We start from the raw sequence: 15,567 nt of genomic DNA on the forward strand, positions 1-15,567 counted from the left end.
TAGACATACATTTATCTACTGTAATTCAATATATCTCGTGGATTTTGTACTATTTCGAGGTAATAGTTTAATTCATAACAGTATGGTTCACCAAATTCTCTGTCTATCGCTATATCATACAAAAATCTTTTGGCTGCCTCAATTATTTCCAATATAGTTTCGTCCTCGTAAGGTACGAGTATATTTTCATTAGCGGTAACTATATGAAAATCAAAACAAGCTGTGTAATTATGCCATTCTCCCCGCGTTGGATTAATATGAAATTGCGTTTCTATGTTAAACGATATTGCCGAAGCTAATTGCTCCATTCTATCCATTATTAGTTATTATTTATTTCGTAGAGTTGATTTGTATTTATAGAATTATGAATTTCTGAAAAAGAAATTTTACGTTCGTATTTTGATTATTAATGTAACCGTTGTTTTTATTTTATTGTTATTTTTTATATTATATTTTTTTTAGAAATGCTTTATTAGATTTTCATATCGCTGTTTCCGTATCACATAATCAAATATACATTTAGTATATTTGACATCCATTCTCGGATCATGCGCATACGTAGTATGGTGTTTCTTTTTACATATTATATCATGGGTCTCTACTAAATTAAGTAGCCTTCCTGTTTTATTATATGTACCGATATCTACTTCGAAAATTATTTCTTTATTGCCTAATTTTTCAAACTGAATATAAAAATTTTTATTGAAATACTTGTCGTAACACGTTATGTTTAGCATAGGATAATGGTCTAAATCTAATCTTTTTAAAATGTTTTTGTCCGAATGTCCGTTCCATACTACTATTACATTTTCCTTATTACCTCTACGTATGTAACTTTCTATATATCCCTTAGTCAAATTATTCCTAGTTGAACTCAAACTTTGTTTTAACTGGTCTAAACAAGCATCTCTCAAATCGGTCTTGACCCTGAAAACTCTCTTGATTTCTCTCACTGCCACCTGAAGCTCCGCATCACCCATAGGTCGAGCTTCCTCATTGACTGGTAGCAAAAGAGGTCGTCCTTCCAGTTTCCTGATCTTAAAACGGTCTAAGCTATTGGATATAGCTCCGGAGATGACAACCATGCTTGTCTTGTTCACCATTGAGAACTCGAAGTCCATAATTACGAACTTATGTGTCTCTTTTCTGTATAATTAAACATTTTGTATTAGTGATTATATTTTTATATTTATTATTTATAATTTATTACATACTCATATATTTATGTAATTGTCAGATACTTATATATTGCTAAGTTATAGTATATTATTAATATTATTCCTTATTATTTTTATAATATCTATATATTTAATTTATACATTTTTATTGTTCTTTTAGTAAGGGCGGCATATTACTTAGGGCTAGTCTATCTGGTGTGTCACCTAGTAGCTTTTCCTTAACCCCATTCCCTTTTGCCGATGACGTCACATGTATGACTTCTCTTTCTCTATTCGATGTATCGTTATCCGTAGTTCTTGTTCGATGGCCTATGGCCCTCATAGTGGTCAGTTTGCATTTATAACTTATGTATATAAACGCCAAAAGAAACATGGAAAATACTAACAATGCCATAATTGCATACATCATTAATGAATTGGTATTATTTTGCACTTCCACTCCGGACTGTCTGAGTATTTCCTCGTCTATCATTTTTTCTACTTCGTCTAGTGAGTGGGCCATTTCGTGTACGTTATCGAGTTTGCGTGAATCGAACTTATGTCTATAGTTTTCTATTTTAATGTCCTTGATACTGTTATTGATCTTATATGATATATTCCCTACTCCGATCTTAGGTATGAAATTTGTGAAATACTTCGTTTTGATTTCCCTTGTCGGATTTAGTACTACATGTTCTGCATAAGCTCTACATTCCTGATTTAATTTAATTATCCCTTGATTTTTAATTTTTTCAATATATGGTTCTTGCACAGATTATATGAAAACAGATAGTGCACTTCGATGTAAACAAAAAATGGTTGATAAGATCACCGCCAAGGTCTCCGCCGAAATCAATGTGTCCATTTTAGCGGACTTAAAATATTTGAATTATACCGTATACTGGTGGCACACTTGATGGTGATATACTGATATAGTGATATCCATAAAATCAAAACATACAAAACCTCAAACAAATTTTTTAATTTTTCATTGAACACTCGTGTTTTAAAAATCTCAGTTTTTTCAAAATGACTTCTTGTGCAGTTAAATTTTGCAATAATAAAATGTCAAAAACCACAGACATTAGCTATTATAGATTCCCAAGTGACTTATTGAGGTGAGTATTTAGGTTTATTATATAATTTAAATATGTATATCTTATGATTTGTTGTGTTACTATTTTATTATATTCTATTATAGGTGTAAACAATGGATGGAAAAATGTCAAACATTACATTTGTTAGGAAAAGATCCTGCTTCTTTACAAAAGAGTTATAGAGTATGTGGTGTTCATTTTGAAGACCATATGTTTTTAAATCCCAGGAATAAGAACCGTCTTACAATGAATGCTGTACCAACAATATTTAGTGGTAAGACTTTTTGTTATTTAAATTAATATATTTTATACTAAATGGAAACTTCTAATTTGGTTTTGCTTTTGCTTATGCTTTTATGCTGCTGCTACACGGCTGAGAGATGCATATGGATTGTTCAGCTACTGTTACGGACCCATACTGTCCGTACTAAAAATTACCTATACATAAGGTTGTGCAATGACACATTTTCGTAAGTTTTAAATTAATACTGCATAAGAATCATGTATTGGAATACTCAGTCTTTCTGGGACCCCTCGTATGACGGAGTCGCCAGACGGTTAGGGATATCCACGACATTCAGAGGCAGGTCGTAACACCACTCAACATCTTTTATTGTAAGGTTATATTTTAAGCTTATATATTCTGTATTCATGCAAGTACTATTTTAATAAACGTTAAATTACACTTGAACAACCACGGCTTATTCATTTTCATATGTTGATGTATGAATCGACCTAGTCGGGATGCAACACTACTATAATTCTTCTCAGGAAATGATCTTTTGTTGCACCCCATTTTTTCCTTTTTTGTAAAATAAGTTAAACTGTAAAATTTCTAATTTGTTAAGTCTAAAATGTATTATCAAATTATATGATTTTTTTCAATGCGTTTGCCAATGCTTTGCAAATAAATAAACTACTTTATTATAAACAAAAAACTGTAATTTATAGCTGAAATATTATTGGAGAGAGAAAAAGAAAAAAAATTGGAGGAAGAAAGGGAAAGGTTAGATTTTGAGGCTCAGGCAGCAAGAGCATCATGTTCCAGTCCTTTTAGTGCAGAATCATCACATTCATTATCTTACAACGATAATGAATACACAAATCAAAGTGCCAGTAATGTATCTAGTTGCTCTTCAATTTCTAATAAGCTACAAGTATCTAATAGTGACTCATCTTGCCAAACTCCGCTTCATCTCTCTAACAAAACTCCCAGAAAATTAAAACTATATAATGAACTTCATGCCAAAAACAAAGAAATAAAAGAGATGAAGAAACAAATTAACGCCATGTCTCAACAATTAGTGCAAGTTAATAATGTAGAACAATTGTTAAATTTAAGCAACCAGTTTTTACCTCCTAGCTTATGTTTAATTATTAATACACATATTAATCGTAGGAATACAAAAACAACTGGATATAGGTATAGTAATGAATTTGAACAGTTAGCTCTAACTATTTATTTCTTAGGGCCAAAGGTATATAAATTCTTACAATCAACCCTTGCTCTGCCTAATCCGTGTACGCTAAGACGCATAACAAAACGTTATGAAATAAGTCCTGGTCTTAATGATTTCTTGTTTAACTTTTTACAACTTAAAACACAAAATTTTTTACCTGAATCTTTAGAATGTGTGTTGTGTGCAGATGAAATGTCTATAAAAAGTAATTTATATTATAACATAAGTAAGGATGAAATAATAGGCTTCAATGAATCCAACAATCGTAAAACATATGATCCAGCAAAATTTGTACTTGTTTTAATGATTCGAGGTATAAATTTTAATTGGAAGCAACCGATTGCTTATTTTTTTATATCAAATAGTTGTACAGGTTTTGATTTGCAGGACATAATTTTAACCAGTATTTTTTAGTTAAATAATATTAAAATCAATGTAAAAGCATTTATTAGTGATATGGGTTCCAATTTCATAGGCCTATCAAATAAACTGCAAGTTAGTCCCGAGCGTCCATATTTTGAAGTTAACAATCATAAAATAGTGTATTTATTTGATCCACCACATCTATTAAAAGCCACCAGAAACATGTTTTATCAACATAATTTTATGTTTAATAATGAAATTATTGAAAAAAAACATTTAGTTTCATTTTTTAATGAAGATAGTCAAAATAATCTTCGAACTGCTCCTAAACTAACATATTCACATATATTCCCTGGGCCTTTTGAAAAAATGCGTGTTTACTTAGCAGCACAGGTTTTTAGTGAGAGTGTCATGTCTGCAATGCTAGTTTATTTAGAATCAAACCGTTTACCTGACTCCTCGCTACCTACAATCAATTTTATTAAAAATATGGATAAACTTTTTGACATATTTAATTCATCTAGACGACCTGGCTTAAAAATGTTTAATAGACCTTTTAAAAACACTGATGCCCAAATATCACATTTAAAATTTATGGAAAACTTTTTTAAACAGTTACAAGTGTTTGACAAAAAAACTCATGTTGAAGTGACAAAAAGAATGAAATTTATTAGAGGTTGGTTAATTTCAATCTCTGGTATATTTCAACTGTGGGAATCACTAAAACTTACCAATACTGATGATAGTTATGTTCTATATACAAATCGAATCAATCAGGATTGTTTGGAAAATTTATTTGGCACATTTCGTACTCAACATAATGGTAATAATATTAACCCAACCCCAATACAATTTGTTTTGTCATTCAAACAACATTTTTGTTCTAATTATTTTAGACACTCAGTTAATGCAAATTGTATAGCTGACTTGGATGAAATATTATCAAAAATTAATACAGATCCTATCAGTGATGAAAACATAAAAATTATATTTCCCGATAAAAATCCATTTTCATTTAAAAAAAATACAATTACAGTTGATACACCAGATTATAGGAATTTATCATTACCAGAAAAAAATGCTTTTATATATGTCTGTGGGTTTCTCATGAAAAAATGTATAGAAAAGCATACTTGCAATATTTGTATTGACTATGCAAAAACACAAAAAAAAATTGATGATTCTTTTTTACTGTGTTATTTTAAGGCATATGAAAATGCAGAAAAATCCATTTTTGGGAATTTAATGATGCCAGAACATGCATTTTATGAATATGTAAATGAGTTAGAAAACATTTTTATAAGTAGGTTTCCTCAAGTAGCAATAGAAAAAGAAGTTGGTATTAAATTAAAGTTAAGTATGACTAATATTGTATATAATCATCCATGTCCACTGTTTGATAAAGAGTATTTAATTAATTATTTTTTTAGATTTAGAATACATGCTGCTATTAAATTTTTAAATAGGAATTTAATATCAGAAAAAATAAAAAAAAATAGAAAATTATCTATATTAAATCATCTATAGATAAATAAGTACTTACCATACAAGATTAATAATATTAAGTAATTTAAATTGTATTTAATTAAAAAAACATTTTTGTAAATTTTAATACTCTTTATGTAATATGACAAACAAAATGACATTAATTAATTACTTGTACAATTAAGATTTAAATAATTTTAATTTTTTATTAATTTTCACTTTTCTTATGTTGTTTAAAAACTTGATATTGTTTTATAAATTATGAAGCATTAATTTTTAAGATTTATGTCTATTATTATTATGTATTATATTTTAATTAACTGTGTATTTTTTATGAAAAAATATATGTTTTTACATGATTAATTTGGTGTTTTTTCCAAAGAAATTTTATGGAAATGTTTACTCAACATTTTGGTGGAATCAGAATTTATCTATCGTATTTACTTTTAATGTTATTGTTTATAAACCACGTAAAACCTAATAATAAAGTAATTTCAAACATTAGTGTATCGAAATGACTCAAAATTGATTTTTTGAATACATTTTTTGTTCATTCGGAATGTAATAACGCAAAAAGATTACACAACAAACAAAAAAATTCTGGTGAAATCAGGAATAACATATCTTTTGGTTTGGAAGAACTTATGACAAAAAATGAAATACCTACGTATAAAACGCGAGTAAGTTATCCAAATTTCAAAAATATTGTATGAATGTATATCAAATAAATTAGCATTGGCATTTGTGGTGACACTGATTTGGGCGGAAACCAATTAGAACACCGTATTCATTTTTTGCATTGCGTTATAGGAAGTGCACTATCTGTTTTCATATAATCTGTGGTTCTTGTATTCCCTGACACGTAATTGTTAATGTATCTTTTTTGTTGTGTATATCCATGTGTTGGCATACTTAAGTTTGTGGTATATATTTTTAGAAATAATGATTACTCCTGATTCACAATTTTGTGGTAACTGGTCTGGATTTTTAAATAAGGAAATTTCACACGGTTGTTCTTTTGATTCGTGTTGTATTGGTTGGAATTCCGGGCAAATAGTAAAAGTTTCTGTTTCGGTACAGTGTAATAATTCTGTTTCAGTAAACGTTGTAAATTGTCTACGATTTTTAGTTATTCCTACATATTGGTATTCTGATTTCAATACAATACTATGTGATTTGTTATCCGGTCGATCAATGTCTACAGGATGTGGTATAGGTATGATTTTAAATAAAGTTAATTGAGTTTTCGTTATCAACGGTATTTTGATCAGAAATACTATTTGATCACCACTATAAAATACTGCAATTTTAGTTATTTTTGTAAATTCGTGTATTTCGCTTGGCAATGTTCCCATTGGTAAATTCAAGTTAAGTGGTAGGTTTAATTTTACTTCTACTAGTTGTGCTGCAAGTTCTCGCGGTGTTACTAAGCTTGGGTGTAAAACACCTGTCCTAGCCGCAGTTATTATGGCGCTTTAAGTTTGGGTTTCGTAAGAGTATTGTGTCATTAACGCTGTAAATATACTAAAAATTCTATTTGACAGTAACAAGGTTTCTAAAGTATACGTATTGTTTATTAAAGCTTTTATGTTTGTTTCTAAACTTAGTTGCTTTTGTTTTAACTCGTCATATAACTGGTTTAGTTTAGTTGAAGCACTGTTTATTCCTACTATTGAAGATTTGACTACAGTGGTCTGGGCTTTTATAACATGTATCATGCGTTCATTGGTACCTTCGACTTTGTCTATGTGTCGTAAAGTTTCCTCCGCACATTCCTCATCACAAACTCCGAATAACGTTTTCATTGCCGAACCTATCATATTTACTAACCCTCTTTTCATTCTAGCACTACGTAGGGTGGTGTGTTCCCCTGGTGACAAATATCTACCAATAGATTCATACATTTGTTTCCGTTGGACGGATATTTCATTAAAAGTTGTTTTTAATACATTATCGTATTTTGAGCACATCTCCCGATCGGTCATATTTCCCTTACAATGCTCGTCCATATTTCTTATTTCTAACTCTAATTGATAATGTCTTAAATCATAATCGCTTAACGGTATATAAGTTACGAGCTCCCAATGAGTTCCTATTATTCTGATTTCACCTTGGTTTTCATAAAATATACTTGTTTCATTTTTAAATTCTTCTATGGTGTATGGCGACTGTCCTTGCACCATCATTATACACAAAAACCTATATAATAATATGCTAATTAGACATATATTTACCTTAATTAATTTAATAGGTCATGTTACGTTATTATTATTTTATTACTTAAACATAAATTATCTTATTAATTCTAACTAAATACTACTAGCAATTATTTTTCATTTATTTTGTTAAAAATTTCCTCCGACGTTGTCCTCAGAATTTCTCTTTTCATGATCCAGCACATAGGTCTTGTATAGGGCTCATCGCTTTGTATGATTCTCAAGAGGTCTGATCTCAAAGTTGCAATAGATTGCTCTATTACGTGAGGACTTAACGGGTAAGGCATATGTGATTTTTCTAAGCTACCGTTAGTCTGCGGATGATAAGGAATTGTATTTATTTTATTAATCTTTAGTAATTTACACACTTCTATGAAAATCTTACTAAGAAAGTCTGTACCTTGATCAGTTAATATAGTTTCAGGTATACCGTGCACACATACGAAATTTACTACAAACGCCTGGGCGATAGTGTTTGCCGTATGATCTGGTAACGGAACACCTAATGAATATTTCGTTAGATCGTCCTGCATAGTCAATATATGTGTGTGCCTATTGCAGTAGGTATTAGAGGTCCTACTATATCCATAAATATTTTTTCAAACGGTCTAGAACTTGTCCTAGTTATAATCATCGGACTACGGTGATGCCTATTAGTTGTTTTATTCGTTTGACACGACGGACAGTTTTTTATATATTCCCTTACTTCTTGTTTTAACCCTGGCCAGCTGAATTGTCGTTTAATTTTCTTAACCGTTCTATTTAATCCAGCATGACCCCCTAGTAATGAGTCATGAAATTGCTTGAAAATGATTAATTTTTCCTCATTAGTGTATTCTAATTTAGTACAGATTATTATTTCTATATCTGTATTTCGAAATATATACCTAATCATTGATCTTGTTTTTGTCCAGTCCAACCCGTCTTTCTTTCCTAACTGGTTCATGGCTAACTTATTCAAGGAATTCTTAATGCAAAAGTACTTTAAATTTAATAATGCAAAGTGCATATTTTCACTTGTGGTTAATTGCTTTTCTTTACTTTTAGTTATCAAAAATATTATGTATCTTTCTTCGTAATTAAAATATACTACGTCGCCTATTTGTTTATTTGATTCTAGCATTTTATTCGTTCCAAATTTTCGTTTTAATTCGTAGTTTATTCCCGATTTAAAGTTATTATTTTTCTATTTCTGATACAATATGATATTCTGCGGGTGATTCTAGTAATTCACCGTTCACCTCTTTCACATTACTATTCGTTATTATTGTTGTTTCCGATTTTTCTAGAAAGCTCGTATAACTTTCGTCCTTAATTTCTTTTATACTATACATTCTACTTAAGCATCTACGTTCGAATTTTGTACTCCCGGTTTATATTTTATTTCGTAATCGTATTCCTCAAGCTGTATGCGCCATCTCGCCAACTTTGATAACGGATCTTTTAAGTTAAATAACCAAGATAATGGTCTATGGTCAGTGAGTATTACGAATTTTCTACCGTAAAGATAGGGCCTAAATTGTTTAACCCCGTATACAATCGCTAAACATTCTAGTTCAGTAGTTGAGTAATTCATTTCACTTTTATTCAAAGTTCTAGATGCGTACGCAATTGGTAGGTCGCTACCTATCGTTCCTTGGGATAGTATAGCTCCTAGAGCCTTACCACTAGCGTCGGTTGTAAGTATAAATTGTTTCGTAAAATCTGGATATTGTAAAATCGGTTCTGCACAGAGTGCGTTTTTTAATTTGTCGAAAGCTACCTGACAATTTTCGTCCCAATTAAATTTAACATCCTTTTTTAATAAGTGTGTCATTGGTTTAGCTAACATACTATATCCCTGTATAAATTTCCTGTAGTACCCCGATAAACCTAAAAATGATTTTATTTGCTTTACAGTTTTAGGCACCGGAAATTCTAATACTGATGTTATATTTTTCGGATCTGGTTTTATTCCGTGTTCCGAAATTATGTGTCCCAAATATAAACATTCGCGTTTTAGAAATTCGCATTTATCTGGTTGTATTTTTAAATTATGGGTACGTAGACATTCGAATACGTCTATCAGCTTATTGTTGTGATCGCTCAAATTGTTTGCATAAATAATAATATCGTCTAAATATACTAAACATTTAATGCCTATTATCCCCGACAATACGTTATTCATTAATCGCTGAAATGTAGCGGGACTTGTTTTCATTCCCATAGTCATACGTTTAAAATGGTAATGACCTTGACCGGTCGAAAACGCTGTCATTTCGCGAGATTCCTTCGCTAAAGGTATTTGATAAAAACCATTTGCTAAATCCAAAATGGTAAAAAGCTGACATTGTCCCAATTGATCTAATATTTCCGTAATATTAGGTAACGGATGAAATTCATTTAAAGTTACTTCATTGAGTGCCCTAAAATCAATTACTATTCGAAATTTATCTTTACCAGACGAATCTGATTTCTTTTTTACTAACAACAAAGGCGCATTAAAAGGTGACATAGATCGTTCTATGATATCGTTTTGTTCCATTTTAATTAATTGTTGTTCAATTTCCTTTTGCTGTGCCTGTGGCAATCTATATGGTCTTCTATATATAGGCGGTTGATTGGCGGGTAATCTTATTACGTGTTCCGCGGCGTTAGTAAATGTTAAATAATCGTTTTCCAAATGAAATACATCGGAAAAATGTTCGCATATTTCTAATATTGTTTTACGTTCCTCGTTATTTAAATGGTCACTACGTATTAAACTTTTTATTTTATTTACGCGATCGTTATTGTCATTTACTACAGTTATTTCGTGTAATTTATATTCTATGTCATCGTCGTATAATATTTTATTTAATTGGTCCTCATAAATGTTTTGTGGTAATTCGGAAATATTCAGTATACTTATCACCGTGTTTCCGTTCTTTACCGTGTTTATTATATTAGCGCAATATACGTCCTGTATTAATTCTTGTTTCTGTATTAAAATATTTTTATTTTCCATTATCGGATCAGCTATTGGTATAGATATTATTGTTTCCGTTCGCGGTTTTAATGTGTAACATATTTTATCTTTATTTAATTCGCACGGAGTGTTATCATTTATAGTTAATATATTATTCGCAACATCTATTATCGCGTTAGTTTGTAACAGGAAGTGGTGACCTAGAATTCCATCTCGCGGTATTGGAAATTCCTTATCGACCACATGAAATTCCGTTTTTATTTTATTATTATTTAATATTAATATTATTGTAATTTTGCCTATGGTAGTTACTATTTTATCATTAATGCCTTTTAAATTTATTTTTTCTTTTTCGTTTACTAATGTTTCGCCTGTAATTTATTTATTTTTATTAAATTGATTTCACTACCGGTGTCTAAAAGAAGATTTGCTGTATTTGTTTTAAAGTTAGGTGATTGAAATGTAACATGATTTTCATTAATTACTGATACGATGGTGAAACATCGTTGGGTGATAATTCCTCCGTTACGGCCGTTATTTGGTTGATCGAACGGACGCCGTTCCCGTTCGACACTTGACCGTTACCCGTCCGGTTTGCATTATTACGCTCATCCCGTTGCCTACTATAACAGCTAACACTATCGTGTCCTATCTTATTGCAATAACTACAAGTTATTGGTGCCGAATTATTGTTAAAATTAAAATTAGTATTTTGTCGTGCGTTATTATTTTGCGGTTGCGGATTATTATTATTATTCCGACGCGCAACTTGCGTAACATTACCACGACAATCGCGAGCGACATGATTAGTTCTGCCGCAAATATAACATCCGGGATTGTTTTGCTGTCTCCGATTATTATTATTATATTGACCGTTATTATTACGCGGATAGTTATTACTATTATTATTATTGCGACCAAAATTATTAAAATATTATTACGATTAACATTATTATAATTATTAGGACCTTGTCTATTCTTACCACGATTATAATTTGCTATAACCGAATTTCTGTCCATTTGGATATTTCCCTGATAGTTATTTGAACAACGATCTCCGTTATTATTTTTATTTCCGTTCTGATTTACTTTAGTTTCGTTATTTTGTAATTCTTTGTTAAAACTAAATTCGATTTCCAACTGCCTAGCCATTTGCATTGCCAGTTCTAACGTTTCTGGGTTCCTAGCTCGTAATATTGTTTGTAAATCCATTTTCAACCCATTTATATAAATTGCTAAAGCCTGATCTTTTAAAGTTTGCCTCAAAATTCTCGATTCTTCCGGTGTTTTATTCGCCAATGTTGCATTACATAAATTATAATACAATTATTGTTCTACGCGACCCGTATAAGTTAGTACATCTTCGTCATTTTTCATACGAACAAAATTTAATCCTATCTGTAATGTTTGTGGTGACAGTTGCTGTTCAAAAGCCCCCCGTAATATTTTTTTAATGGTTTCCCAATCACTAGTTTCCTATACCGACATACTTCTAACGCTTTGCCAGTAATCCTAGTATTAATAAATTTCACTAATAAGGGTATAGTTTCTTTATCTACGGCCTCACATGCATAATCGCATGCCCGTATGAACGAACAAACGTCTTTTGCATCCGCGCAAATTGGTATCATAGCAGTGACCTGCTCAATTGTAGCCTTTACACTAGACATTTTTATTCTTTGCTTCCTCTTCACTGGTCCTAATTCTGAATGGATTAAATTTGGTGTACTACGTAACCCTATTAATCTTTGTTCTAATCCTGTATTCGAGTCTTCTTTAAAAGTAGTATCTAGCAAACTTTTCCCTGTTGTTTTTTCCTTATTAATTCCCTGTGTAGAGTCGCTACCCTCTTTCGTATTTATACTTATGTTTACTAATTTATCTACTTCAATATTTTTATCTAACTCTACGTGAGTTCCTATTTCTTTTGTTGGTATCTGTTTCCTCTTCCGAACTATTACTATCGTTTTCACTATAACTATTTTCTTCTTTTTCCTTATTCATACGTTTATTTTTATATTCATTTATTATAACTTAAATTAAATAGGTTTTATTTCTTAAATAAATTTTTTTATTATTTTTTTTTCAATTATTAATCAAACATAATTTCTTTAAATAATATTTATCAATATTATTTTATTATAAAATTCTCGTAATTTTTATTATTCCCTCAATTATTTCTATCTATATTTTTTTTTATTATTATCTTTTTTTTTTTTCTAGGATTTTTAAATATTTTTTTTTTCTTTTATATTAAAAATAAAATTTATTTTTTTTTTAAAAAAAACATTATTCTTCTGCTATTATATTTTATAAATAAAATAATAAAATAAAATAAAATTTTAAAACTTTTAAATTATTATTTTTTTTTCCGAAAAATTTTCTATGTCAAAATATTTTATTTATTTCCAAAAAAAAATAAAATATTTTTATTATTATTTTTTTTTCTGAAAATTCTTTATGTTACTTTGTTTTATTTTTGTTGAAATAATAAAATATATTTTTTTTCTTAAGATTCTTAATTTATTAATTTTTCTGAAAAATTATTTATGTCTTTTTTTTTTAAAAAAAAATTCTTATTTATTTATTTGTTTCTCGAAAAATTATTTATATTTGAAATATTTATATATTTTATAACTAAAATAAAGTTGTATTATTTTATTATTGAACAAAAATTTTATGCGTAAAAATAATCTAAGTGTACTATTAAAATATTAAAATTATTTAATCGTTGCGTTTTTTAATTTTTTTTTTTTTCTTACTTAAATTATTTATTTAATTTTATCAAGATATTTTATTTAATATTTCACGGGGAATATATATATACACCTTCACAATTAAAAGTAACTTATACGATGGAGATTTTAATTCCAAAGGAGACGCGAACAGAGTTAGACGCTTAAAATTATTCTACATTAAGAAAAAAAAATTATGCTTACACAACGATGGTTTGAGTCAATGCTTCCATTCTTCTTGATTGCTGAGCCGTGGTGTTACTTGTTGATTCTTTCCTCTTTCGGAGTCGCTGAAGTCGACGTTCTGCAGTTGTCTTCTTCAACAGAGATTCGTTGCCGAATGTGCCTCCGTGAATTCTTTGAAGTTGATATATTTTAATTTTTTCGAAAAATTTTTGAAGTGGAAAAAAAATATTTTTCCCGAAAATTTTCTAAGTTCGAAAAATAAAATTGTTCGACCAAAGAATTCTTATTTGAAAGAATCCTATCGACTGCGCCAAATTTGTAACGTGCCACGTTCAATCAGTTGAATGATGTCGAATCGGAAAGGTTTTGTGAAATAAATGGAACTCTCGAAATTATTCTAAGTGTTTTTATTTAAAAATTATTCTAAGTCCAATTAATTAATTTAATTAAACTTGTGAAAAATATTCTAAGTCCAGGAGACATAAAATATTAAATTGGGTGACGTGAAAGTGCTTGCTCTAACTCTGGTGGATCACGTCTGAATTGTGCCTAATCTGGACCCCTTATATATCGTCCAGAAGCCCCGCGGTACCTTCAGGTCCCTGCTGGTCATCTGCACCTGCATCCGCTTCTTCCCACGCCTCTGCGTTATCTCTGCGGTGTTGTGCGTCAATCATATATCGATGATTTCCTGTGAAATCGCAAGCGCGCGTATGATGATGTCGCGTGTGACCATGAACGATCCCGCTAATATATTATGTTATTACGGATGCGGGGCCAGTATTTCCAAGAGAAGCTGCTTATCGTCAATAATAATTGATTATTATAATAATAGTAATTATCGACAATTACTGGTCTTTATCTTCCACGAACCCGTCCATGAGGAATACTTAGGAATACTTCCCAATCTGGATTTGGTCATTATTATCTACGTTTTAGTACTTATGTATATTATATTTAATGTATGAGACATCAGAGCATGTACAATAATATGGTGTGTGTGTGTGTACATGTATGGTAATATGCTGCGTGTACAATAATATGATAAAATAGTTCTTCCGCGCATGTGCATGATGAGTCGAATATAATATGTACAATAATATGATGCGTGTACAATAATATGGTGTGAGTATGGTAAAATAGTGCGTGTACGGTAATATGCTGCGTGTACGGTAATATGGTGCGTGTACAATAAAATGATAAGCGTAATTGATAACCACGGCGGCGGAGTAAAAATACGTCACACACGTAGTGGCTGGGTCTGCGGCAGGTGGCGGGGGTACATGATGGTCAGGGGGCAGCGGTGTAAAAATACGTCACACACGTAGTGGGAGCGGGTGGTGGTAGGGGGTAAAAATACGTCATGTACGTGTGAGAGCGGGTGGTGGTAGAGGGTCATGGCTCAAGGGCTCAAGGGCTCAAGGCTCAAGGGCTCAAGGGCTCATGTTTCAGAACTGTCCAATTCATACTACTGACGACAGCATTATTTTTAATAATTTTTATAGGCACACTTTTTGAAATTTAGCATAATAACAATTTAAATTTTAAATTTTAAGGGAATTTAATTGCTAGGAAAATAATTATTGTAATAATAATGTTATAATATTGTAAGCGTTTTTCTTTTACACTAATCCTTGGAAACATTTGGGATCGTTCAGTTATCGATTCTATCAGCTTATTATTTATTCCACCATTTAATATATATATATTTAATATTGTTGTATATAGGCGATAAAAAAATTTCAAAAAGACCTGGTTGGTCACCTTCTCCGAATAAATTTTAAGTTTTAACACCTGTGAGACAATATGTAACAAATAATGATAAAAATCCGAATCTTTCCATGATGTTTGGTAGCCCTTTGTCATCTCCAGGCACAAAATCTTGGATTTCAAGGTTAATCGATTTACCAAGTCCACAGAA

The 15,567-nt window shown here is 30.4% G+C and overlaps 1 protein-coding gene across 1 annotated transcript; it reads right to left on the reverse strand.

Annotated features, from left to right (window-relative positions):
* Positions 1 to 458: 458 nt before the first annotated feature.
* LOC126554192 (uncharacterized) lies at positions 459 to 1,121 on the reverse strand. The gene has a single exon (XM_050209280.1). The coding sequence runs from the start codon at positions 1,119 to 1,121 to the stop codon at positions 459 to 461; it is 663 nt and encodes a 220-aa protein (XP_050065237.1).
* Between the last annotated feature and the right edge of the window lie 14,446 nt (positions 1,122 to 15,567).

Source organism: Aphis gossypii, unplaced genomic scaffold, assembly GCF_020184175.1.
Source record: "Aphis gossypii isolate Hap1 unplaced genomic scaffold, ASM2018417v2 Contig00444, whole genome shotgun sequence".
Classification (NCBI taxonomy): Eukaryota; Metazoa; Arthropoda; class Insecta; order Hemiptera; family Aphididae; genus Aphis; species Aphis gossypii.

Bases quoted from the DNA above. Each gene is read 5' to 3' on its own strand.
- LOC126554192 (XM_050209280.1), bottom strand. From the start codon at position 1,121: ATGGACTTCGAGTTCTCAATGGTGAACAAGACAAGCATGGTTGTCATC.